At 39.3% G+C, this 27934-nt stretch overlaps 1 protein-coding gene across 8 annotated transcripts in view; it reads left to right on the top strand.

The window, feature by feature from the left end:
* The window catches only part of TRAK1 (trafficking kinesin protein 1), a 103497-nt gene that overhangs the window by 58310 nt on the left and 17253 nt on the right, over positions 1–27934 (top strand). For all 8 annotated transcript variants that reach the window (XM_010398799.4, XM_010398800.4, XM_010398796.4 and 5 more), the window contains 11 exons: positions 5539–5615; positions 8773–8889; positions 14468–14568; positions 15371–15479; positions 17269–17347; positions 17741–17871; positions 18372–18446; positions 19671–19808; positions 21393–21469; positions 23529–23765; positions 24670–24986. In XM_010398799.4, coding sequence (XP_010397101.3) covers positions 5565–5615; positions 8773–8889; positions 14468–14568; positions 15371–15479; positions 17269–17347; positions 17741–17871; positions 18372–18446; positions 19671–19808; positions 21393–21469; positions 23529–23765; positions 24670–24986 — 1432 coding nt within the window. In that variant the 5' untranslated portion in view covers positions 5539–5564. The remainder of the gene's footprint in view (positions 1–5538; positions 5616–8772; positions 8890–14467; positions 14569–15370; positions 15480–17268; positions 17348–17740; positions 17872–18371; positions 18447–19670; positions 19809–21392; positions 21470–23528; positions 23766–24669; positions 24987–27934) is intronic.

The raw sequence follows: 27934 nt of genomic DNA on the forward strand, positions 1-27934 counted from the left end.
TAAGAGCAAAGTGGTGGGTTTTTTTTGCGAACCTGAGGTTAAGTAATAACAAAGGTTTGTATGTGAGGTTTTAATATTGGATTTGCTAAGCTATTTGAATACCCTATGAGATAAATGGCTGTAAACAAACACTCCTTGAACCATAGCCTTAAACAGCAAGATAAAATCTCTTCTTCCAGAAGAATCAGTACCTGCAGCTTAATACTAAAAGATTATTTTGCAAACTGTGCCATTGAAATAACAGTAAGCCAGCCTGTAACATCTGAAGAAGACAAAAACCAAATCTGTTGGATTGTCTGTTGAACTTGCTGACTGAGTATGTATCGCTCGCAGCATCATGTTCTTCCAGACTCCTGCACGGAGCTCGCCCACAGTGTGACCTGACAGTTGTGAAGCAGTTGGCTCGCTGTGACCGCTCCTTATCCCTCTAACCAGGGTCACAGTCACCTGCTGACCTCCCTGTCTGCCTTGTGGAGTGACTGGCCTGCTCCCTGCTTGGGGAGTGCGGGGGCAGGCTGGGGGAACTGCTGGGGTGTTATGTTAGGATTTGGACTTCTAGCAAGCTGTGACTCAGAAGCACATTCTTCAAGCTCTGGTGACAGTAGTATCTTAAAATTTTTAAGCTCTTTAGATGGGCATATTCTTTTAGGGCTGTCTCAAATGTGGCAGGCAACAGCAGATCTGAAGCTTCTGCCCCATTGTAGCCAGGGCTGCCAAAAGCACATTGGAGGAGAAGCTACCATGTTTATCTTTAACTGTGGAAAATCTTTCTAGTCTGGGTCAGTAACAGCTGGCAGCACATTTGAGGTATAGTTTTCCTGAGTTTATTTGAGATGTAATATACCTAATATGGCACAGTTTCAGAATTCCACATGTGCTTGGCTCAAGTAATGTAGTGCTCACAGTAACCTGTGCCAGAGGATAACTATCAGTGGCTCTGGAACTGAAGCTGTAATTTTTAGCAGGTGCTTTATCCCTGAAGTGTAAAAAGAGCCTTTGAGAGTTGAATCCATCGAGGAGTCTGAGTCTGCCAGGGCCTTTGATGGCTAACGCTTGCCAAGTGGCAGCAGGGAGCACGGCTGGTCAGTCAGATTTGCCGTGTGTGTGTTCTGTGTGGCTCCATGTGCAACATTTAGGATGCGATGCCCTTGTGATTGTATCTTTGGTGTTTGGACAGAGCTGTGAGTAGAGGGGAGCAAGACAAGCTGTTTGTGAGGCAGGGCTTGTCATGACTGAGCAAGAGTATAGCAGACCTTGCCATAGTTAAAGGCTTTGGGTAGGGAACTGTTACGAAAAAAAAGTGCTCTCCCCTCCTGCCACCTTGCCAGTAAGAAGCATGAGTGTTTAAATGGCAGGAGATCTGTGCTCCATGAACAGCATTCATTTCCCCTGATGGAGTTTCTGATGAAGTAAATTTTGGTAGTAGGGAAATCATCATGCACTAGCGCCTTCCCTGTTAGACTCTATAATTATACAGGTCAATATTATCTGCCCCAGAAGTGAAATTTACAATAACATCTTGGCCCTCTTATGTTTCCCAGTAGTTAGAAATAGATGGGAAGAGGAGCAGTGGGAGCTGGGCTTTCCTCTTCAGCAGTTGCTGCTCTCTTTTAGTCCTTTAGTTCATCCCTGGCTGATGGGTCTCAAAAATGGAGAGGGAGAACGCATTGAGGAGGGATGCAGGGAGCAGGAGCTGAGCATACCTGTGACTGCTGGCTCCAGTGTTATTTTTTTCCTTTGTTCCACTTGAATCCTTTCTTTGGTAGGTGGTGGCTCATTGCAGAAGCTGCCAGTACTGGTATTCTTGTTCTGCTTCCCTTCCATGGCTGTCTCCTCTTCCTGTAAACATCCTTTAAGTAGCATACTTGTTGAATACGTGACTTTCAGGGAGCAATCCAGAAAGGTGCATGCACTCCTCCATCTCCCTGTGCATCTTCAGCTTGGTAATCAGTGCTCCATTAACTAGATGACAAGAAATAAATGCAGAGTAAATAAATACATCCTTTCAGCTCTACTTATGTTGGGAAACACAGGAATGTCCTTATCAGTAAATTTGCAAGCTTTACAAGGGTGTGAAGATGGTGCTAGGTACTTTAAGGCAGAGGAAATATTTGATCTGTGTAGCATTTGTCCATTTGTGTGTTTGGCTTTAAAGAAAAACCCAAACACTTTGAACTGCAAGTGTGTCCCCAGTATCATGTATTTAGTGCTGTCATGAAAATAGTGCAATGGGAGCTTTCTCTGTTCCTTGTTTCCTGTTTTGGATCTGTGACATTAGCTTCAAAGCACTTATCAAAACGTGGGATTTTTTAAATTATTCTTTCTTTCTGTATTGTCTATCAGCCTTCTTCATAAGCTGAGAAGTGCAAAGTATATTTTATTTGGCTGTTTGGATGCATCCATGCACTTAGACACAGTGCTCCCTATCACCCTCAAGCAAAAAACTACTGATGTGTGAGTGAGCAAAATGAGGTCAGTCATTTGGCACTGTAGGTTTTGCATTACAAGGCACTGTCCTTCATTTGCTCTTGTTTTATCTTTACAGCATCGTTACCAGGCTCTCATACTCATCAGAAATTCCAGCAGGCTAGAAACCTACTATGCCCGATCCATTAGAGATTGGGGGGGGGGGGGGGTGTAGTACTTTTCCTCTGCATACTTCACGGATCACACCTCTAAATGGTTTTTTCAAAATAGTGGGTGTTTTTTGATCACTAAAGAAATAAAAACTCCTGTACTAGGAATTGGCCAGATGTTATCTTGTAGTGTGTGGAGGTTGAATAACTAAATATTTAGACACTTCTAAGGTTTGGAGTTTTTTTAAATGATGCTTCTGAATTCCGCTCTCACCCCGACTTTTCACCTTCTCCTCCTCACAAGCCTTGATTTCTGAGTAATGGAAAGCAGCACCTCTTTCCAAGTTTGCCCTCCTTCTAAAAGGAAATCCTTCCATTTAGTTAGTAGCTCTGTGTTTTTACAGTATTGTATGTAGTAGTAGTAGTAGTAGTAGTAGTATGGGCAGTAGCTGACTGAAGAATTTTATTATATGCAGTCTACTGAAGTTTATTTCCACTTGGAGAATAAAGAGGATGCATAAAAGAATATTTCTTCTTTGAAACCCTTTCACGTTGGCAGAGTAGTGTGTGAAGATCTCTGTTTTGACAATCACCAACAGAACTTCGACAGAAATTTCGAGGTATAAAAGCTATTGGTGACCAGATTCTACTTTGCTGCTGGTAATGTCTGTTATGATAATGCTGTGGTATTGCCTTGCCAGGCTAAAGTTTAAATGGCAAGTTCTGAAGAAATAACCCAGGGAGTATCCACACAAATCAACCTTTATCACTCTCCCACTTGAGTGACTTTATTCTGTCTGTGGGAACACCATCCTTTTATCAGCCTGGCTGTTAGGAAGGTTATACATTTACCTGAATTGGGATGGTGTGAGGTTGCCATAGTCCTACTCAGTGGTGATTGTTAGTGCTAGGTACAGAGTTGTAATGAGCTTGCTAATGACGATGTCAAACATTATTTTATAGTAGTGATGGAATGTTGTAACCAAGGGAACTATTTAGTGTGCAGTTGTATTGGAAACCTGCTGGCGTCAGGGTTTCTGATAGGTATTTTATGGCATGACTTACGAACTTACTATATTTAAAACAAAACTGAGTTTATGGTGATACCAGTTGGTGTATGTGTGGATGAATAGTCTTCTGAACATTACACCTTCTGTCTTTATGTGAAGTTTGTATGGAAAACTTCTGTTTAACCCCTTTTTCAACTCTAGCCAATGCTTTCTGCAAGTTACTGCATTTTTTTTGTGGAATCCTGATTAGTCTGCTTTTGAGTGATATAGCTTGTAGTTTACAGATGTACTGTATTTTTACTTCTGCAGTGGTAGAGTTATTCTTTCTACTGGTATGTTGTGTTTGTCAGATTATTACTTTGAAGCATAAACCTTTTACTTTTACCACTTTCAGACTTGCTATTTGGATAAATGCAATTATATTTTGAATACTTTTGTATAGCATTCTTTGGAGTTCACTGGCACTACTCATGTCAATAAATATTATACATTCTTTTAGGATGTGATCCGCAAAAGTAGAATTAGAGAAACAGGAAAATAAATGAAGAAAATTAATTTCTTGCCATAGTTTAAGCAATTTTCTGATGGTTAGGTAAGGAAAAATGTCCTCCAACATTTCAATAGATATTTAAGTACTGTTGCATTTGATGTATTATCAATGTGCCTTAGTGGTGAGCAGCTGTATATTTATATATATGCAATTTGTATATTTATGAATTAGGTAGTGTTGTTTCCTTAGTGTGACAAACTGTCTCCTGCTAATGTTACTGTACAGTTCTGCTCTTTTTTTCTCCTCACTATTTAAATCCTATTAGGCCTGATCTGTCTCTTCCCCCGCCTTAGTGTGCACTAGAACAACATTAGCTTATCTGCCAGACGGAGCCTTAACTGACATTGCCAAGGGTAAATCCCCTGAAGAGCAGTTCAGCCTACAACAGCCTGATAACTCATAGTCCATATGATCCCCTGAATTTCATTAACAGTCCTTTATTCCAGAATTACAGGGTTTGAGGAAAAGGTATAGTTGAAAATAAAAAGAACAGAAGGGTAGAATAGAAAGTGCTGTTGTTTCCTGTGACTGTTGGTGAATTTTTAGAAAATTTGTTGACTTCTAGATAAGTCAGTGTAGCTTCTTAAAGGATTACCTATGGTGGTAGACTGAACTTTTGAATACTTTCTTCAGTCTGATAAAACTCCTGGTTCCACCTTAGTGATTAATCATCTCAACCAGTCTAAGTAAATATTTGTATGAGTGATACTGTGGTCACTGTGGTGTGGCCTGGGTATTACAAGAGCCATTTCTTATTTTGCATGTGTTTTGTACTTACTTTGCTGTCTTCTACCATAAAACCCAGTTCTTATCGACTTAATATGACAGTGTCTTTCTGATGAGCAGTGCCCCTAGCAGTATTGGAGTTGCTTATTCATGTAGTAATGCTACTGCATGTCATACAATGAGTAGGTGACACGATGAAATCCTAATTATGTATCTAAGAATATCTGTTCTGACTTCCTGGTTTTTTTGTTTGTTTTTTTTTTTTTTTAGTAAACTCAATACATTCATCTTCAGAGAAGAAAATTTTAACATTTTAAGTTTGTTCTGCCACTGACAAAAGCAAGTGCTCATAGAAGAGGAGCATTTGTATTCTCAGTATAACAGGAATCTTGGATTTTTTTTTTTTTTGGGGGGCAGGTTTGGGGAGGGAGGGTGAGTTTTGTTTCTTTGTTGTTTTGTTTTGAGTTTTTAGTTCTTGATGTGCTTACCCAGAGGTTGACATAAGTGGTTTTTAAGATGAAAACTTATGCACGCCTAAATTAGAAAGATATTTCTTGCAAAGGATGGGAGTTGGACTTCAGCGATCCTTGTGGGTGTTTTCCAGCTCAGAATATTCTGTGATCCTCCCCCAGTAGTACTGCCTGTCTGATTAATGTTTTGCTTTATTTCTTTGCAGTTTTATGTGCTGAAAGAGTGGGCCAGATGACTAAAACATACAATGACATAGATGCTGTAACACGTCTTCTTGAAGAGGCAAGTATTACCTCTGTTTAAGGACCCATACACAGTATGAGAAAACAGTACTGAAATTACATGGTACCGCTACTAAATATTGTTGGTAGATTGTCCTCCAGCAGGGAGGAATGTACACTTTATCTCATTGGTAAAGTAAATATTCTTTCTAAGTAAAGATCATTTGTTTACCCTCAGTCAAATGGATTCATTACTTCTGCTTATTTTCCAGTTGAGGGCATGTAAGTTGCTGTTGACCAAATGTTTGCCTTAATAAATGAGGAGGAGGAATCACCTTAAAATGACACATATTTTTACAGTACATGTAAAACTAGGAGTATCGTTATTGATGGATATATTCTCTTCAGAAAATTATAAAAAAATTTCACAGACTTGTATTTGTAATAATTTTCTCAGATAATTTCTTTCCAGAGAAGTACATAGACACAAAATTAGAAAATATGTAGTACTTCATTTGTCTTCTTTTCTTCTTTTCCTTATGTTTGGTTGATTTGGTTGTTTGTGGGGTTTTTAATACCGTTATTATTAAAATTGGTATTCTTGTAATCCTTAGCACTCAAGAAATGCCAGAAAGCAACTGTCACAGTACAATGCTTATGTTCAATAAATATCATGATACATTTTTTGACTGAATTTAGCTGGTTTTCTGCAGTAAATTTGAACAATGATTTTCCAAAGAGTGCTTATGAGTAATTCTTTAGGTGAAAACTGTTAAAATGGTATTAGTTCATGGCTGACTGCAATTTAATCCTTTATACTCAATTGCTTGCTTATTGCAATAGCAATGTCGAAAATGGGGTCTTTCCAGCCAATTGGGTGGTCTGTATTCCTCTAATTCTGCAAGGAAACAAGCATGGGAATGAATGCTCACATCTCCCACCTGTTCTTGATTCCCCTCAATTCAGTACAGTCTTACATTTTGTGCTTTGAGCCAAACCTATTCAAACACCTCTGTATGAAGTACTTGTTAAAACTGCTGCTTTACCCAAAAGACTTCTGGAATAATTCATCAACTTGTAGTTGTTTGGCTGAGATTTACTGCATTTGTTCAATGGCTCCTTCTAGTAATGATGGCAGCATTCTGCCAAACTGTTTCCTCCCCTTAGTCTCTGTAGCCAAACGTCTCTAGATCCAGGCATCACACAGGAGCAGTGCTTGAAGGACTTGCTTGAGCCAATGTCTTAAAGCTTCTTACGCACTTTCCTGTCTGGATGTTGGCAAGGGAAAAATATGGGAGTGTATAATATGTCAAATTTTAGTAAAACAAATACTTCTGTTTGATTTGACCATCATTTCCAATGAAATTACTCTGTTCGTAGGGATAGGTGCACTTACAGCATGTTTCTCAGTTCTCCAGATGATGATTAACACAAGAGATTGCATCCATTTGCAGAATTTAACTCCTGTTGCTTTCACACATACAAGTGAGAGAAAAAACAAAAGCTATCCCTTGTCTCTCCTTCATGTTTGCAAGCTTCAGGTGCTTGCATTACAGAGTTGATAGAGTGAAAGGTGCAGCATTTGGGAAGATAGGCAAGAGAAAATCTTGAAACAGCATGTGTGCAGAAGTTTCAGAAGTCTGTGTCTGTTGCCCTGAAACTAAGGAAAGGGAGTGGCGCCAGGCCTGCCTGGGTATGTGGTAAGAATAGGAGCAGATTTCTTCATGAATCTGCTTTCTCGTCTTTTTCTAGTAATAGTGTAAATGTGTCCTGCTTCTCAGTATTATTTTTTTACACACTGCTGTAATAAATCAGTTCTTTCTCATTGTGTGAGTAAGAGAGAGGCTTGTCCCCAAAGCGAGATACAGAGCGGAATAGCTAAAAATTGCATAGGAAGCCTGGGGAGGTTATTTGAAGAGCCTGGACATGCACATTCCTCAAATTGGAAGTTAAAAACCATTGCTGCTAGATAGCTCCTCCTCTGTAGGGTCAAAACCCCAGCAATATATTTTTTCCACTCAGTATTTATTAAGTGAACCAAATTACTGAACAATAACTTGGCTTAAAATATAAACCAAACGTATTGTGGATAACTTGGTGGGACCTATTTTTCTGAAAGATTGTACAAAAGATTACATAAAGATTTTATGGCTAGATAATGCCAGTAGCTTTCAATGCAAATATAAGTCTGACCTTCAGAAACCATTTGGAAAACGCTATTTGCGGATACAGCAGTGATCAATAACCTCTCTTTTTATTTACTGGTTATTATATAACTTTTTTTTTTTTCCATTATGAAAGTGTCTTCCTTCAAATTCATTGACTTCAAATCCGTGTGAGCAGTAGCTGTAGATTTTGTAAGCTTTGTCACTAACATAGGCATGACATAAGGTAGCATCTAGTCATAAAATCTGGATGGTAGTTAGGGGCAGTAAGTAAGCCCCAAACAGTATTTTCAGTGACAGGAAGAAAATTCTTCCTCAAATGGTGTTGAACTAAGGGTTACGTTAGGGGGTTAACCACAGCACCATTTTACCACTATTTAAAAAACCTAGTAGTGAAATAAGAAAATGATAAATAGAAATGCCTAATGAATAGTGCAAAATTCTACACAGTTTATCATCCTCTCCCAGGCAGATCACAATCCCATGTATCTAGCTTCTGCAAGGCTGAGACATCCATATGTACATGTCATCAACAGGATAAGCTTCTAGGTTTTATCGGTACCTGCGGTGAACTGTCAAGACAGGTGATTTCCAGTACTGTGCTCATAGAGGAGAGAGAAGAAGTGGCTGGGCATGACATGAGAGTGGCTACTTAATGTAGGTTGGGGCATCTGCAAAAAGGAAACAGTTTTTGTACGAAAGCACTAATGGTTGGCATACACAAATATAGGAGCTGAACATTCATTGTGGTGGAACTGGCTTCTACTCCTGCATAGATTACTGCCTTTTATTTCTAGGTGGAGCAAGTGGAAACTGAAGAATGCTTTGAGAGAGGGTCAGTCTTTTCTGAATAATGCTGTTTTAACATATTCAAAAGTAGAAAAGGAAAATTAGCAAAAAACCCCAAATAAACCTTCACAGAAGGAAAAAGCCATTTTATTGTTGAAGTGTTTGGTCCTTCCCTTTCATGGCAATTTTACCCTCCCTCTGATCCTTTGGTGATTAAAAAAAAAAAAAAATTGAAATTAGCTTTCTATTCTTAATGCTTCACAGAAAGAACGGGACTTAGAATTAGCTGCTCGGATTGGCCAGTCGCTGTTAAAAAAGAATAAATCACTGACAGAAAGAAATGATTTCCTGGAGGAGCAAGTAGAACATATCAGAGAAGAGGTAAGATTTTTATGCCTGAATGCTGTATGATGGGGGGAATTTTCTGTTCTTGTCCATACATTTGGCTGTGGGCAGCCTGCTCCAGTGTCTGACCACCCTCACTGATAAAAATTTCTTCCTTACATCTAGTCTAAATCTGCTCTCCTTTGGTTTAAAACTATTACCCCTTGTCCTATCACAACAGTCCTTGCTAAAAAGTCTGTCTCCATCATCCTTATAAACCCCATTGAAGTACTGCAAGTCTGCAATAAGGTCTCCCCAGAGCGTTATCTTCTCCATGCCGAACAACCCCAACATTCTCAGCCTTCCCTTATAGGAGAAGGAATATTTTTGTGGCCCTCCTCTGGACCTGCTTGAACAGGTCCATGTCTATCTTGTCCTGAGGACCCCAGAGATGGGTGCTCACCAGAGTACAGTAGAGGAGGAGCATCACTTCTCTCGACCTGTTAGCCATGCCTCTTTTGATGCAGCCCAGGGTATGCACACATTGGTGTGATCAGTAAAACACACCAGAAAGCATATATTATTTCAAGTAGCACCTGTGCTTTAAAAGAGCTCTTTATCTAGAAGTACAACTGTCACTAAACTCCAACTCTAATAACTGAGCTAGGAGCAAATGTTGTTGCTTCTGTTCTGGGACAGTGACCTTGGATTTTGAGTCTCATCCATATGTGGTTTTGAGCAAGACAGAGAGCAGGAGAACAATGAACCCACAGTAGATTAAAAACTTCAGAAATGGTTCATAATTAACACTGCTCGGGGGTGTGAGATGTTGCGTTGTAGCCCTGAGATGGGCTGGAGGATAAACTGCAGATGGAGTGATTGCTCGTGTGTGATAAATGATGGTGGAGCACACATGATGAAATAATATCCTTTGACGTGGCCTACCCTTTTTGGCATGGAAAACTAGTTCTCTTCTGTCCCAAAGGAGTGCTGTTGCTTGCTGCCCAAGTCCCATCATGAGGCAGACCAATTTATTCTTGTATTGGTCAGTATGACATGTACTAGGTATGTGCAAGGTGACTGAGTAGGACTGTGCATTCATATCATCCATCCAGAGTGGAAAATTTGCTGGAGGAAGGTGGAGGACAGAAACAAGCTGCCTCTGTCCACGTCTGTTTTTATTTAGTGGGACTGAGGAGCAGCATTAGGAAAAGTGCCACCAGAAATAAGCCTCTTACCAGGTGGCTTGGAATGTTGGGCCATATGTTCTGTCAACAGCCCTCTTTCACACTGTTATTTTGACTCCTTCAGAAACCAATGCTTTTGAGGCAGAGCTCATCAGAATTTAAAGTCATGACACTTTTGTGTATTGAAAATCTGTCTTCAGTAGGTTGCAGATTTTCTATTAAAACTGAATTTTGAATATTTGAACAGAACAGTAACTAAGACAACTGTCTTTAAAGGCAAGAGATAAGAGAAAAGAATTTATTTGGTATTTCTAAAGTTCTGTAAAAATTGTCTAAAAATTGTTTGTCAGGGAGATAGGAGTTTTCTGTAATACAGGGACACATTTTTCTGGTGTGTGGTATAAAATTAAGGTTTTATTGGTGTATGTGTTATGGCATGGATAATTTAGCTTTATATCTCTTTGACCTTTGTCATGACAAAACCTTCTGTCCCTCCCATTAAGCAGGCTGAGGTTTTCCTGTGTGCTGGTAACATGCCACATTGACAGGGACACGTCAAAGTAATAGACCTGTGCAAAACGCATCAGATTCTTGGGTTTGTCTTTTGAGTTCTTAGGTGCTGCTTAGTTTAAGAAGGGGCTGTGATTATGTTCAGTAAAAACTGATGTAACCAAGATTTTTGCTGTAGTGCACTAGGGATCAAAAGATGAGTGGACTGAAGCAAGCACTGTAGCGTGTGCACAGACATTTCAGTCTCAGCTTACTGTTTCAGTATTATATTCTAGAAGCATAAACATTATACTGAGGAAACTTTCTTAATTGTAAAGTATTTTGGTTGCAGAGATGGGTGTCTGCCTTTTCAGCAGCAGAGTGTAGTTCCCAGGTACAGTGTGTCTATCTACTGTTCTGTAAGAATGCTGCAGCTCCATGTTCCTTTTCTCTGGGATGGTGCTACCTACACTTTAATATTGTCTTCTTTGAAATTAGAGCTCAGTATCAAAGAAATGTAAACCGTAAATCTGCACAATGTGAATTGTATTTGGAATGGAGTAGCTTACTAGATTAGCTTCTCCTAATCTTTCTAAATTTCCCAGTTCCTGCTTCTTTTTCCTCTACATATTTTGTCCTATGTTTCTGAGGCTGAAATGGCAGCACTTCCAAGACAGTGTCAGTCCTCAAATAACACAACCTCAAACCTGTGTTAACATCAGGGTAATACAGCCCTCTAGACCTGTTACTCGAGTTCCAGGTCACCTGTCAGAGTTTGTGTTTTGATGATAGCAGGTTTCAAAGTCCGGGTTTGATTTTTGTCCTGTGTAAAGTGAGAAGAAAGGAAGAAGCTGAATTATAATCTGGAATGGTAGCTTAAAAAAGGGAACACTGCTTTTGGTCTATTAGGAGTAGAAAGTAATGTTGGAAAGACAGAAATGCTCTTTGACTTGGTACTTGCATGCATGCTATTTACATACAGAGGAAAAGGGTGTCTTCCTTTTGAGTAATTCCAGCCTGTTAAGCACTTAGTTGCTGTCAGTCAGGAAAAAAAATCAGCTCTACTCTTGAAACAGTTGTTCCAGATTCAGTAAGGATTGATCCTTTGAGTTAGGTCCCAAGTCTTTAAACTGTTGTTCTCTGCGTGAGGATACTTTTATCTTTTACTTAAATTATTTTTAAGACAGGTGCAGCTATTTCATGAGGTAGTTCCGAAGCTGAATGAAGCTATCAGGCCAGCGAAGGGAATTAAAAGCCTGAAGAAATGAGCTATCACCATGGGCCTTGTCCCATGTGCAGCAAGGGCTCAGTCTCTATTGCTTGGTAACAATACCAAGATTGTGCAGCAGTAATGTGGCAGCGTTTGCTCCGGAGGGCACATGTTGGAGTGGCTTGTGAAAATGTAGAACAGGCTATTTCTATTCATAAAACAAGTCCAGTGTTTTGCAGTATGAAAATGTGTTCTGGGTCTGTCTGGGATGCAGGTAATACTCTTCACCAGCCTACCTGGTGCTGTGCTTTGGATTTGTGACTAATTTAGTGTTGATAAAAACAGTGTTTTGGCTGCTGCTGAGCAGTGCTTGCACAGCATCTACCAGGCTCTTTTCTTTTTCCCTCGTGCCCCTCCGAACCTCCCCACCCTTTTTTTGGGTTTTTTTTTTTCCCTTCTTCACTCTGTCCACCATCTGCACAAGATGCTGGGAGGGTGCGCAGCTCTGGTAGCTGCCTCAAACTGACCAAAGGGATGTTCTATACCATGTGTTGTTATGTTCAACAACAGAAGGTCAGGAAAAGGAGAAAGAATCTGGGACATTCATCGTTATGGTGTTTGTCTTCACAAATGACAGTTCTGTGTGCCAAGGTCCCAATTTCCAGTAAGTGGCTGAACATGCAGCTGCTGATAGAAGAAAGTGAATAAATTCCTTATTTTGCTTTGCTTGCACGGGGAACTTTGATTCACTTATTAAACTGTCTCAGCCCATGAGATTTTTCTTGCTCTTGAGCTTCTGAGTCTCTCCTTCATCCTATAGGGATTGTGGGGCAGACTGTGTGCTCAGCCGGTGGGTGCTTAGGTTAACACGCCACAAAATGCTGCATCAGAGGGAGGGAGGTGTTGCTGGAAGTTACTGTAGTGAGTTTCACAGCCTGATCGAGATTGGAAGTGAGCTCTGGAGGTCATCTTGTCCAAACCCTCTTCTCAGGCAGGGCCCCCTACATGCCAAGGACCATGTCCAGACAGTGTTTGACTATCTCCAAGGATGGAGACCACACAAAGTCTCTGGGCAACCTGTGCCAGTGCTCAGTTACCCTCACAATTAAAAAGTTGCACCTGATGTTAAGGAGGAACCACTCATGTTTCAGTTTGTGCCTATTGTTTCAGGTTCTGCTCCATTAAAAGTCAACCTTTCTGACTATTCACCCTCTTTTGGAGGATTGGAATGCTCAGAAATGGCAGTAAAAATAGTATCCTCAGTCTCTTTAATTCATAGGAAAAAAACACAGTAGTAAGAGCTGGAGATGATCTAGTGTCCCCCCACAGGCAGTATCTGAATCCTTGCTACTTAAAGAGGCTGAGTGTGCTGAAGGGAAGTAAATTGTTATTTTTGGTTCAGAATTTTTGTTCTCCTGAAATGGAGAAAGCAAGCCTCCAAGACTTAATACACAAATTTTGTTTAACAGTTTTTGAAAATGTGGTTGAATGGGGATAGTTTTTTTTCCCCTTGCTATTTAAAACCCATGTCTCAGGAGGACTTGGTGCCTTAGCACTTCTCATTATGCAGAATAGTCTTAGTTAAGTAAATGACCTTGTTTGCTTCAAATTTCTGCACAATTCAAGTGCTTTTTTGGATTGTGTCTGCTTTTTTCTTCGATGAAAATGGAGTTGAAATCTATGTCATTGATATTCTCTGGGTTTTTTTCCAATAATATCTACAAAGAAAAGTATGCTTACACTGTGAAAAGCAGAAGTTTAATATAAAGAAGTGTGCTGTGCATTTTTCACATGGGAAAGTGCAAACTGAGGGCCAAGCCTTGCAGTGCAAGTGGAAGGGAATGGATGTGTCTGATCAGTTATGCTATCTATAGTCGTGCAAGGCAAATAAAAATTAATCTTTTGCTACTGGCATCTTAAATCACAGCTGTGAAGTGGTGTACATGCTACTGTCTAATTGGCTTTTAACCCTTTTCTTGGAGAATAGCAATATAAAGTAACAAAGATTATGTTTGTGGAGCTCACAGTTACAGGGAATCTTAATCACCCAATTTTGATGTTTTGCTCATTTTTGATGTATGTGTGTACTAAGTACAGGAATCCCACAAACCACTTTACCAGAGCCAAAAAAACCTGGAAACTGACTGCAGCCTCCACTGTTGGAACAGCCTCAGAACAGCAGTCTCCCACTGTGTGGTGGTGTTCCGCAGCTCAACAGGCACTTGAGTTGCAATTGCAACCTTGCTACGCAAGCATTTCAGTAATTTTATGTAAAATCTCTTGGAGAGGAAGAAATGCCTGCATCTGAGGCCTGCACGGTATGCATTCAAGCCAGATGGTGACAGTCATCACACAAAATGGATAAAAGCAATGTTTGGCTTGATTGTGCCGCATGATTTCTTGCCTGTATCATTGCAATATATCCATTACTGTGCTTGTGAATCTAGACTAATGCAACAGTGAATCAGGATTGCTCATCATAAAGAAGGTGAAAAAGAAACACGTCTAATAGCAGTGAAATTGCATTTTTGGACATGTAAAAAAACATTTAGTGGCTAATTTAGAAGGTACGCTTTTCCTTCTTTCTAAGAAAGAAAAGAAGTGGTTCTGGTCTGTTTCAGTCTTGGGCTCTTGATTTTGTGTGAAGATGATGCCTGCAGGGTGAATAGCGAGCTAATTTATGGTGAGTTTGCTTAGGAATGTGTCTGGAAAATCAGCCTACTGATCTGTGAGCTCTTTCCTTGTGTAGGTTTCTCAGTTGCGGCATGAGCTGTCCATGAAGGATGAACTGCTCCAGTTCTATACCAGTGCTGCCGAAGAAAGCGAACCGGAGTCCGTCTGTTCCACCCCGTGAGTTAATCAATCTACAACGTTGAACCAGCATCTGTTGGACAATTTAATAGCTTTGAAAAGTGGTAAAATTACCCCTGAATTGGCTGGAACTATAAATGGGACTCAGAACTTGGTGCAAGGCTCCAGCTGGAAGGATTTGCATTGAGCCAGCTGGCTATCCAGGTGCCAACAAGAGCCAGGAGGGGGAGAGTACATAGGGAGGCTGCTGACACAGTGCTGCAACTTTGAGAGGAACTGGGTCACTGTTGTGGTGAGGCAGCCGTGGGTCTCACTGACAGTAGCCCAGTACACCACATACATTTGCATGCTGTCCTAGGACATGCTACATGAGTAACCTTTGTGCTTGAAGGACCTGAAGGCACTATGGAAAAATTCCAAGCCGAGGGAAAGAAATAAAGCATGGCTTACAGTGTGGGTTCCAGGCAGTTAGCTGGCTGAACAGCATTGCAGGCTCTGAGGGGCTGTCTGCCCTTGCAGAGTTATTGCTGCATTCTGATGAAGCATGTGCAGCATTAATCAGGAGCTATTGGACTGCTCCCTGTAGTAAGGTGGTTTCTTTTCTCATAGCCTTGGCTGAATAAGTTTTCCATAGGAAATGTGTGGAATAACAAAAAAATTTTTTTAAATGTTCTCTTTTGAAATTCACTGCAGATTTATTGCTGCCCAAAAGTATTGTCAGGAATAAGCTGTATTTCATGTAGCTCTGTTTGCTTCTGAGGCCTGTGTTCAGTCTGTGCTTCTGTGAGATTGGCCATAATACACGTAAAAATAAATTAAAATTGTTGCTTTCTCGTACAAGGCTGAAGAGGAATGAATCTTCTTCCTCCGTCCAGAACTACTTTCATTTGGACTCTCTTCAAAAGAAACTCAAGGACCTTGAAGAGGAAAATGTTGTGCTTAGATCTGAGGTGAAATTGCTCCCTTTGTTTTGCTTACTATAGTTGTTCATCTAAGGGCCAAAACAAATTATTGAGAAGCTTGTATTAAAAGTTGAGAGTCTAACTAAGAGTGTGATTCCACATGTAACAGAGGTCTCTCTATAGTTGTTTAATGACCATCCTTTATCCTTCTTAATGAAGGAAAGGCTGAAGTGTGGAAGCTACGTAGAAGCGCAGAATTGGTTAGGTTGGAAAAGACCTCTAAGGTCATTGAGGCCAACCTTTGACCCATCAATACCTTATCAACTAAATCAGAGCCCTCAGTGCCATGTCCAGTCCTTTCTTGAACACCTCCGGGAATGGTGACTCCACCACCTCCCTGGGCAGCCTGTTCCAGTGTCTAATCACCCTTTCTGTGAAGAAATTCTTCCCAGATGAAGCTGCATGCAAAGCAACTTTTGTGCAGTAAGAATGTGCAGGAGCATGGGCAGATTTTGGAGTCCAGGATTGCACTTTGAAACAGGTTTTAAAGGGCTGGCAGATAAGTGTGACTTGAGCTGCAGATCTGAAGTTTGTAGGCTGGCATGTTCTCTCTAATACCAGTTCAATGTTTGTCAAAATAATAATTGCTAGCCTGAATTTGCATTGTATTTCTTCATTTTGAGTTTCAAGTCAGGCAGTTAATATTTTAAATTGAATGTATTTTTCTTCTTTTTTATTTCTGATATTATTCTGTTTGTTTCACAGATGACAGTTTTTAAAAGTTTAATAATTGAATATGAAGTAAATAATTTTATGTGTTTAATCCAACTTTTAAACCTTGGGAGCATGTTACCACTTTGCAAACATGTAACATGAGTGTAGCAGAGGAGGTACTTTTGGTCTAAGAATGAATGTATGAAAACAGAGTGTTATGACCATTGTAAATAGGTAGTGCCACACCTTTGCACAAGACACCAGATAATGGAGACTGCTGTACTCTTAACTGAGAAGTTCACAAGGAAGACGAACAGTAGATGGTCTGAGAATAATGAACATGGAGTTAGAACTGAGAGAGCCACTGCATCAGGAGCTGGTAGGAAACCCCATGCAGCACTGTCTTCCCATCCAGGGAGATTCAGTCTGTGCCAGCAAGGCACAGGATGAAGCCAAATCTGAAACCTGTGAGTTGTGCAGTTCTCTACAGATGCAGTCTGTGGGTGTCTGTGCATGCCCCCAGCATGGGGAATAGATTACCACCTGAGACCCACTGAGGTGGTGCCAGACAGAACCAGCTGGCTGCAGCCATGCTGCTCTTGGCACTGCCAGAGTCAGAGTGGAAAAGACAAAGCAGGGAAGGAGGTAGCACTAAGGTTTTTTGTGGGATGTATGGTTACAGTACCAGAACTTTTCAAATAGTATCGAATAGCATGTTTTTTAAATACTTGAATGTTTAATTCAGTTATTTAAACCAAGCATTTATTTAGTTTTTGATGATACCTAGCTTTGTTCAGGTGACAGATCAGGCTTTGCATGCTAACCTTTTGTATGTCCAAGCCTTTTTCTTTTTACTTTTAGTGCAAAATACACAAGTGCCATCTAGTGGGGGTATGGTGACAATGATGCAAGTTTCTCCATACAGTAATGTCTCTGCTGAATGTTCACCTGGCCTCTTTTTCCAGAACATGTGGGAGGGCAGGCAAAAACTGTGGTTTCTCACTGTCTTCCTGAAGGAGTGATTAGAATAGCTTGTCTTTCTGAAGCAGATGGAAGTGCAGCAACAGACTGGCAAAGAACAAATGTGCTAATGTAGCATATTTGATGTGGATTTCTTGAACAGGCCTGTCAGCTGAAGACTGAAACAATTACTTATGAAGAAAAGGAACAACAACTTGTCAATGACTGTGTAAAAGAGCTAAGTATGTCCCTACTTCTTTACATTTATTTGAGATAGTTCAGTAAAAAAAAACCAGAACAGATCAGTCAGTCATGTTTTTCTCTGGTACTTATTTTCCTTTTATAAATTGTTATGAGGAGAAAATTCCTGGCTGAAATTTCACTGCAGAAAATGCTGGCTGAAAGCTAAATCTTTCTCATTTAAAAATAGTTTTGCTTTGAAAATGTTCAGTCTCCTTTGCAGCATGAGCACTTGGTGCCTTTCTGGTTTTGTGTCCTACTGTGTTTTTCAAAAATACCATACTGTGTATTGGGGTAAGATTCTGCTGAAGCAAGTGATGTTCCAAGAGAACATATTTATGCTTACTTTTCTGATTTTGGGTTTGTGATGTTAATTGTAATCACTTATCTTAAAGGGGATGCAAACATCCAGATTGCCAATATCTCCGAAGAGTTAGCAAAGAAAACTGAGGATGCTGCCCGGCAGCAAGAAGAAATCACTCATCTTCTCTCTCAGATAGTCGATCTGCAGAAAAAGGCAAAAGCTGTAAGCAATCCAGTTGAGAGACTACTGTTGTTGGTTGCTACTATTGTAACTGAAGGACAAGATAAAATCCTCTCTGTACTAGAGCCTAAAGGAAATATTCCACTCTCCTTATGTGGGTGACCTTGTTTGGTGTTTAATATGTAGTATACTTGACTAGAAAGCATCAATTTATTAAAAGATGCATATATGGTTTACCAAATGCAATAGTTAAAATTATTTTAAATATTAGATTTAAAATTCTGCTCTGAGTGATGTCAATGAGACAAGAATGTCAGTGCAAGTGGGCACACACTTGTTTGGGGGTTCATTTGGGAAGGTGCATTCTGATGCTGTGTGTTTTTGTGTAAGCATTTTAGATGTTTTTAAAGTAATGTGTAGATTAACATTTCTGCAGAGGAGAGGTGAGAAGAGTTGGAATGTTCCTTCTTACCTGTAGTATAGGATAAAATATCACAGGACAAAACACTGCAGTATTTCTAACATTTTTTGGCATATTTTAGTGTGCAGTTGAAAATGAGGAACTTGTCCAGCATCTGGGAGCAGCTAAAGATGCCCAGAGACAGCTCACAGCAGAGGTGAGTACATTACTTTGTAATACAGTAACTCAGTAGCAAGTCAGTGACTGTTCACTTTGCCTCTCTGATCTGAGCTGGATCAGAAGTCTTAAATAGTTTTGCCTATTTATATGGAATGAAGGAACATTTGTGTTCCTAGTAGAGTTCAAAACCTTTCCTTTTCTGTTCTCTGCTCCTTCAAATGACACACATTTTGAAACACAGAGGGTTATTGGCTGTATAGGAACCCCTTTAGAGGTTGACTTCTCTAGGCTGGTAATTTCAGCCTATTTTGACTAGTGAGATAACATGGAAGAGCTCATTTGTGCTCTGTTTGTTCAGTGAATAAACATAAGGCAGTCCAGTATTTCTGGTTGTCTTACAGGTGCTACATTCACATGAAAAAAATGGACAAGATAGAATGAATAGAGCTTGATCCCTTTAGGATGTGTCTTGCACTTGCACTACTTGATGATGAAAATGAGAATGGCCAAAGAAGCTTTTCCTGTGGGTGGACCTTTTGTACCTGTGGTGCTCAACAAAGATTGGGCTCATGCTTCTCTAGTACTTTCTTATGAAAGAAAATGAACAGGATCTTTTTTTCTGAACCAAATAGCTGATTTTTATGAAACTTGTAGGAATGTGGTGTTTCAGACTGCTGCCCCTTTGCCAAACTGAGTTGAAGTGGCTGATGAACCCAAAAGCTGTGAGGGTACACAGACATCTGTAGACAGAGTGATTACATAAGATGTGTTTCCTGGGAAAACTAAAAATAAGTCATGGTTTTAGACTGTTGAAAGCTATGTGTGTATACATATGTATGCATGAAAGTCCTGGCTTTAAAATTCCTAAGTCCTTTGGACCATAGTGGAATGGCTTGTCCTCAGCCCACAGTGTTTGCCCCTGTGGTCATCATGGAAGTGATTAGGCACTAAACCTGATCAGACTAATGATGCTTTTTTAGCTCTGTATCTTCTGCTTGACGGTGGCTTCATGTAGATATGTAGGGAAGGAAATGGAGCAAACAGTTCCTTCTGCATTTTGTGTCTTACCCTGCCTGCCTTCCCATTACTAATCTATGTTATTAATGATTCTCCAGTGATACTCAATTGTTGGAGATCTGTTCCTTTAAAGTGGGATATTCTTCCCTACACCATTACTGCTTACCAGTATTAAAAGAATTAGCAGGATTTTTATGGTAATAGTGCAGCCATAAGGTCTTGAACTGTTTTCTCGATGTTACAGTTGCGAGAGCTGGAAGACAAGTATGCAGAGTGCATGGAAATGCTTCATGAGGCTCAAGAAGAGCTGAAAAACCTTAGGAACAAGACAATGCCAAATGCTATATCACGTCGGTACCACTCCCTTGGTCTCTTCCCTATGGTAAGCAGATTTAAGGGAAAAACCTGCATAAACCACGCAAAGGAAGCGTGTTTGCATCTGACTTACAGCTTCAGGGATAGGATGCCCGCTCTGGCATAAGCACGGATGAAATGTGTATTTGTGCAGTGTTACTGGACACCTGAGTGTTCAGTTTTGCATACCTGGTTCTGCAACAGTGGTGCTGTGCAGCTCTGCTGCAGCATTATGTCCAACCTGCAGCTGGCTGTGCTTATGCTGTGAATCCTGGGTAGTATTAACAGGTTGTTACACAGTTCTGTACATCTTGGTTAAGCATCTCCTGTACTGCAGTGGCTGATCTTCATTAGGAGCTTCCTGCTTTTCTTCAATATCCTTGGAGATATAACTTCCTAATAACATAACAATGTTTTCCAGGCATGGCATCATTCTAGTCACTTATAATATGTACATTCTAGTTCTTGAGTACTTGAACAGGGTTAAACAGACCTTCTTGTTCTATGGTGACTGAAAATTCAGTGGTTCATTAAAAGAATGATAGTTGCTAATCTGTATTATGGCAACAAATTACACTGGTTTCACTGGTGTTACCAACTTTGTTTAGCTGATTTCATGTGATTATGACATTTAAAGCCCAGGAAATATGCAGTACCCTCAATGAAATGAGAAAAAAAGAATGGATAAGAATGTGTCCAGTGACTTGCTCTGCTTGCATGTGTATCTCTAGAGTAGTTAGATTACTCCTGAAGGCAATGGTGTCAGTGGTTTCTTTTGCAATACATCAATGTAATCAAGCAGCAAAATCTGGCCTGCCTTGTCTTGTCTCACTGCTGGAGAAGAACGCATTTTATTTGTGCTCACAAGAAGTAAATTGCCAGCAAAAGCTTAGCTTGCTTTTTTGTGTTCCCTTCTGAGACTGAACACAGGCCAATTTAAAGTGCAGATGTTTAATAATACAAGTTGTGCTTGCACAAATACAGTTGAAAGCTGTAAAAAGTATGCTTGTGCTGAGATAGGTTTATGTGTTTTGTGTGAAAATTTTCAAATGTTGAATCATGGGACAAAAGATCATTCAGGTTTGTTATTGTTTGATACTTAGACCCTGCACCCAGCAGTAAAACTTAGTGACCAGCCACGGAAAATTGATGGCCTGTTACCTCTAAACTTATGGGGGAAGTATATAGTGCTTTATGCCAAGAATCATGTCATTTTTGTGGATGGGTGGATAATGCTGTGAGTTTTATGTTTATTTTAAATGAAAACATAGAGAGCAAAGCTTCATACATGAAAGGCGAGTGTTGCTGAGTGTAGAATTCAGTCTGGGAAGGTGGATCGTGTTGTTGCCTACAATATTCTCTTATGGTTCTTTGGCAGATATTATGTAACATCCGATGGTACATACTATGGAAAAGTGAAACTAAGCCATATTTTGTCAGTGCTTTAAATTCTACATTAGTTTTCCGCTAGTTTTTCATTTTTAAAGCTTCCTTTTTCTTCTAGGTGTACTCTTTATTACTTATTATTTTGTATAAGTAATTTACTATTTTCTGTCATGCCAACCTGTTAATACTATGCTATTTGTTTCTCTTTTTTGCTTATTTTTAATAGGATTCTTTGGCAGCAGAGATAGAAGGGTCAATGAGGAAAGAGCTGCATTTAGATGAACCTGACTCTCCTGACTTGGCGTACGACTGAAAAGAATTGGTTCCTAATTGATTGGTTATATCTGAAGTTAATTATTTGATGAGAAAAGAAAAAACAGGAAATAGCTGAGCTAGAGATTTAAAAAGGAATATTTCTTTCAGAGTGTGAATGATAGAGAGAAAGGAAGATAAACTGTCTAGTTATTGGGGTGTTTCTATTTTCTGCTAAAACTGCGAAAAGAAAACACCTATACATAGGCTTTGCCTTGTCTTAAAAACTTTTTTCCTGGATGCTGAGAACGAGAAAAGGTTTGGTTTTTTGCGTTTTACCATGCTATGTTTCTTCAGTTACCAGTTAGGGGAGGAGTTCAAGTTAGTGGGTTTTCTCTTGGTGAGTTTTATAACATAAGTTACCACGTAACTATTGATCTAATCCAATTTTTACAGGAAGAACATCAGGGCAGAAAGGGATTTGGAATGGTTGGGTACTCAGTGTGATGCCCATTATGCCTGAGCTGAAGTTCTGTTGAATTAAACAAGAGAGTAGTTTGAAACAAGTTAAGTGCTTGCGACAGCCCCAAAGCTATAGATAGATACAGCTTGGCAGAAATGGCCTCGCTGATGCCAGTTCCACGTGTACTTCAATAGGTTTATCTCACAGATTTGTACAAAGCATGGATTGTTTAATTTGAAATAAGTTAATCCAGTTTACAGGGTCTGTTACAGAAACAGAGTTTACAAAACAGGACAGTCAGGAAGGGTACAGTAGGCAGTTCCCAGAAACCTTCTAATTGCTTTTACAAAATGCCTGACGCATACACTGACCTTTTCTGTGCCTGAGTCAAGAACTGTAAATGAGGCTTTGACAGAGTGAAATGTTGATTAGAAAAATGTAAGGTCAGAAAGTTGTGAGCATGCTTAAACCCTGTAGGATCCTTTCATCCTTCCAGTGTAGTCTAACTTAAAGCTAGTTTAATTTCTTTAGAATGTCTCATTTACTTTGTCTGTACCAGCAGAGGATAATTTTTTTTTAGTTCCATGACTTTTCTTGGTTTTATTTATTTGTGCAGTGGTAACTGCAAGCTCCATGGGACTTTTTATTGATAAATTTTCTTAGATTCAGCCTCTTAAAGACATACATGTATAGACTCGGAGCCTACAAACAAAGGGTGCAACTGTTGATCACCCATGACAGAAGGAAAGAAATTTGAATGACATTAAATAGCCTAAGTCATGCTGTCACTGTTACAGCTTGGCAGTGTTACCTTTCAGACAGAAGGAATGTGCTGTTCTTGTGTTCAGCCCATGTTGAACTGTAAAACAAAGCAGCGGTGGCACTTTTGTAGCATGATGTAGGGTAATTTTATTTTGTCAAGAAATTTCTGCTGAAGTGTCATCTGATGTCAATCTTGAAGCAGGTGGACAGTATTTGTTATGGTATAAGGTCAATGTTGATAAAGAGTGAACTTGAGAAGTAGGTCAAAAATTAGGTTTCCAGCCTTGACATGCTCTCTCTCAAGTCTTGGTCCATTATATTTCTGGGATTTTTTTCCTTTTTTTTTTTTTTTTTTTTTTTTTTTTTTTTTTTTTTTTAGTACTATTTAAGGGGGTTGGAAATTGGTTTCAAAGATAAAAGACAGAAGACTTGCTTGCATGGAGATACTCAGGAGAGAAAATTCAAACTCTCTTTTAAAATGGATTAGCCAGTTTATAGTTAAGAGTTGAAGGGAGCTCAATTCTGTTTTTTAACAACTCATTTTTACATAATGGCTTTATGGCACTTTTAACTGATGTACTGAAATGCTCTTTCACTTATTTTTTTTTTTTTAATATTTGAAAGGGTCCTTGCACATAATTGTCAAATGTTGTGCCAGAATTATTCTAGGGTGATGGAAGAATTATGGTGATGGATTGAATGTAATATCCAGACTGAACTAGTATGGGACCCTATGCATACTGCTTTGCAGAACTATACATAAAACCAAGGTGTTTGGTTGAGCTGTGAATAGGAAGAGCTGTTACTAAGCTGTTACCTGTTTCTCTGTTCTTTCTCAGGGAAAGAAGTTATTGTGTGATTATTAACTGCATATGTGTTTTACAGTCATCAGAAGCGAGTCTTTGAGACGGTGAGAAATGTCAATCAAGTTGTCAAGCAGAGATCCATGACTCCGTCGCCAATGAATATCCCAGGCTCCAACCAGTCCTCTGCTATGAACTCAGTCATTTCTAGTTGTGTCAGCACTCCACGTTCCAGTTTCTATGGGGGAGACATCTCTAACATTGTGATAGACAACAAGACCAATAGCATCATCTTAGAGACAGAGTCCTCGGACAATGGGTCAGTACTGTAGCACTGGAATTTGTGTTCGCTTTGTTTCTGACATAAAGGCAAAGTGTTTCTATTTTCCTCCTCTTGTCTTAGGTAGTGCAGTTGCCACAGTGGCATACGCCTTCAAAATTTATTTTGTGCTTACAGTTTTTGAGCACTCAAGTTTATTTAGAAAGGAAAGCTTTTAGAAAGTTCTGTGAATCAGTGTCTGCGACTCAGACCTGTTCTAAGATGCAACATCACCAGATGATGTAAAACCACTCTTTGTTTTTGTGGGTCAACACTTAAAAAGAATTGTATTTTCACCATTTTACATAAATTCCAGGAAGTTCTGATCCCAGATGCAGCTACAGTTAACTTTTTTGATCCTAAAACTAAATAAAGTGTGCATCTGTAGGTTACCTAATATGAAAACTTATGAATGAAAGCAATCAGAACTTTACTTTTCTAGCTTCTTTCTCTTCCCCCAGTACAGCTCCACTCTGTGCTGTATATACTTTTCAGTAAAAGCAGCTTAATACTTTAAAACAATGTATGTTTGTCGTGTTTACTCTTGTGACTCACTGTGGTATTCTTGCAGCATTGGCCCTTTAACGTGGGGCCTGCTTACTTGAGTCTGTGTAACAAGTAGACATCTCCCACCTCTTTGTCAGAGGAAGCTCTTAAGTAAAGCACACGTTTCCAGCCAGGAGTTTTTACGCAGGAACTAGGATTCAAAACTCTTTTACTATGAAATAGACTGGTGTTTGCCTTTGAGCTGTCCCGATGACTAGCGAGTTGTTCCCAGACATAGTAATTTAAAGGTACTTACGTCTCAAAACTGTCATGTGGAAGTTTTAAGCATTTTTAAGAATGTGGTTTTTTCCCCTCCCCCCTTTTTTTTTATTTGTCTATGTCCCCCTTTATGTTTTAGAAATGAAGACAGGATGAAGAAGCCTGGAACTCCAGGGACTCCAGGCTCCAGTGACCTAGAGACTGCCCTTCGCAGGCTCTCCCTCCGGCGGGAGAATTACCTCTCGGAGCGCAAGTTCTTTGAGGAAGAGCAGGAAAGGAAGTTGCGGGAACTGGCAGAAAAGGGAGAACTCCACAGTGGTTCCGTTACCCCCACGGAGAGCATCATGTCACTGGGAACTCACTCCAGATTTTCAGAATTCACTGGATATTCAGGAATGTCTATCAGCAGTCGCTCCTACCTGCCAGAAAAGCTTCAGATTGTGAAACCACTAGAAGGTGATAACAAAGGGCCTCGGCCTTTATCTGTTGTTATTAGTGACTCTTTGTGGTCTCTTATCCATCACCAGAAAGCAGGAAATCTTTGTAATACATATTCTTTTTACTTTAGAGACAGTAATCCACGCTGTTGGTTTGAGATCTTCTAGCTACTATATTTTTCACAAGCCTTAAAGGTGTTAGGAAACAATCCCAGCCAAGGCAGTAAAATAAATATTACAGGCCACATGTGCACATCAGCAGTGCAGCTTTACATCTGACTTAAATGTTACCATTTCATAATTGGAAAAGGAAAGTGGATAAATCTATGAAATCGAAACAAGAGTTCTGTAAATGAGTATCTGGAAAGGCCTTTACCTGCTTTCAATTAGTCCAGTTGATGTAATAAGACTGTTTTAGTGATTAAAAATTTTATGGACTTTATTGGGCTGTTTGAGTGGTCATACATGAGTCACTATGGCTTTGCATTTCATGTATTAAAGAGGTGGGGTTTTTTAAAGTCAAATATTCTTCATTCATTGTCTCAGGAAAAGGCAAGATAGAGATAGATGGTAGTCAGGGCTAGAGCTCTGTTTCTAAGTTCTTTTCAATAGGCTGTTTAAACAAAGCTGTCCAAGCATATGTAGTATAGTCTGCCTGGCTTTCTTCAGTTCTTTCAGGTTGTGGCTGGAAGTTAGTTGAGTCAATTCCTCCAGGTTTTAAACCAAATGAAGTTTTCTGTAGTACTTCACCGATACACTAGCTAATGTCATTTAGCCTTGGCTTCTCTCTCTCTTTTCCTTTAACAGAGCTCTTGTATTGCATTGCATTGTGTGTGTTTTAGTTGCAGAACTTCCTTTTTTTCATCTTTTTAGAACAAATTTATTTCATCTATAAGGAGCATATAGCATGACACATACTCAGAAGCAAAAGTAAGCATTCTTATGTCCTGAAGAAAGTGATGTACTGTACCTACCTGTTCAAATGAAACTATAGCCATAGCACACCAACTCATACTGTCAAGCAGATTTTAATAATTTGTTTTCATGGCTGCTTTTAAAGGTCATAAAACTTCTTGTACCACGTGAGGGAAAGAAAGGATGATCCCACTTTGTTTCAGTTTCTGGTTGCTACCACTGTAATAAATTTCTGTCACCATCCCATTATATCTGCTTTTGTCTTCCAATAAACTCTTAAAGTCTTTATCATCTTTCTATCTGTCTGGGTTTTTTTTTCCCCCTGGTTTTGTTCAGTGTTTTCACTGGGTCATTTCTGTCTTGAAATTATTGCTCCTTTTAAAGTACTTCTCATGTTTGGTTTTAGATGTTATTTGTAGGATGTTTGTGTCTGCCTGTTTCATAAGTTTTATGTTGGTTAACTTTTATTAATTAAGTATCTTTGTGATTTTGTTTTTCCCTTCAGCTTAGTTTCTTTTCTGAATATTTTTCATGAGACTTAATTTTTTTTTTTTTTTCAACTTCACGGCTGCCTTCAGACTACTGGGGCAAAATAGTCTGCTGTACCTGCAGACTGTTATAAGTAGTTGTGCCTTTGGTTTTATTACTGTGTTGGGTGCTCATGCCAGAAAACAGAAGAAATAAAAATTAGTTCTGTAATAAATTTAATATAGGTTAATGACTTCTTCTCCTTTAAAGCAATCTTTTAAATCCCCCAGAAAAAAAAAAGTGACAGAAGCACTAAGAAATTAATCTTCTTTTGCACCTTTAAAAAAAAAAACATGCTTTCTTTTAGTCAAACAGAAGCAATCCTTGATGTGATTTGCTTTAGTTATAGTCTAGTGAGATTTTTCTTGTTTCTTTTTTTTTTAAACTATGCACTTGTAACTTGTGCCATAAGCATGAAATGGCATTACCTGTGTCCTGAAGGAAAACTAAAAACTTGGACTGATTATGTCTTCACCCACTTTTGTTGCCATTGTGGGAGCAATACACTGTGAATTCCTAAGCTTTCTCTGGTCCCCAAACCTTATGTGCAATCATGCAGAGATATCAGGAATATAGGGAAAAAAATTATTCCATTCATATACTTATTTTGTTCTTATATTCCTTCTTCCTTCAGTGGCAGTCCCACTGTCACACAGTAATTCCCTCATGCCAACTTTTTCTGATAAAATACTTTACAAAACCATCTGGGAGGCACCTGGGACTGAATGTAGGCCAAAAAAGTGTTGTATTTCCCTCTTCTTTTGACTTCTGCAGCTTTCTTTTTTCTTTTTATTGGGGATTTACTGTTGTTGGATTCCCTTGTACATTTGTGTTCATTTTCTGTATGGGAAATTAAAGCTTGCTTACACACATTTTATGAGATCAAGATTAGACCCAGATATCTTCCTGTTTGTGATGGAGCTTAGGCTATTTTGATTTCTGTAGTTTTAATAGAAATGTTAAAGCTCAAAATGCAGATATTTTGGTAAATACCTTTCCTATGGGAAGATATGAGATATATTTTAACAATTAAGTGCTTGTATTCCACACAGTTTATTTTAAGTATAAGTTTTGGTGTGCTTTAAGGTGAAAAAGGTTACATCTTCAGGAGCTAGCATGTAGAAGTTAATTGAATTTTTATACTTGCAGGTAGTGCAGAAAGAAATTTTGATTTTCTTTGTTCTTTAATTCTTGGAGTAGAGTCTGACAGAAAACCTCTACCCCTAGGTTAAGGCTTGACAATATCTGTCACTTCTTCACATTCTGGGGTATTTCTTTCATATAGAAGCAAAAAACTTGGCCTTTGTGACAATTCAGAAGTAAATACAAGTTCTAAGGATGTCTCTTCTCTCATTTTGGGGTTGTAATGGTTTCTACTTCTTGAGCTTTGAGGGTGTGAATTTTCTTTAATCCCTCTAGACTTACTTTAAATAAAAGCAAAAAAATAGATAGTGTCATTAGCCAAAGTAATCTAGCAGATCCCTTTATTCTGAGCTAAAAAAATTCAGATCCTAAAAAGTGAGA

Source organism: Corvus cornix, chromosome 2 (assembly GCF_000738735.6).
Source record: "Corvus cornix cornix isolate S_Up_H32 chromosome 2, ASM73873v5, whole genome shotgun sequence".
Lineage (NCBI taxonomy): Eukaryota > Metazoa > Chordata > Aves > Passeriformes > Corvidae > Corvus > Corvus cornix.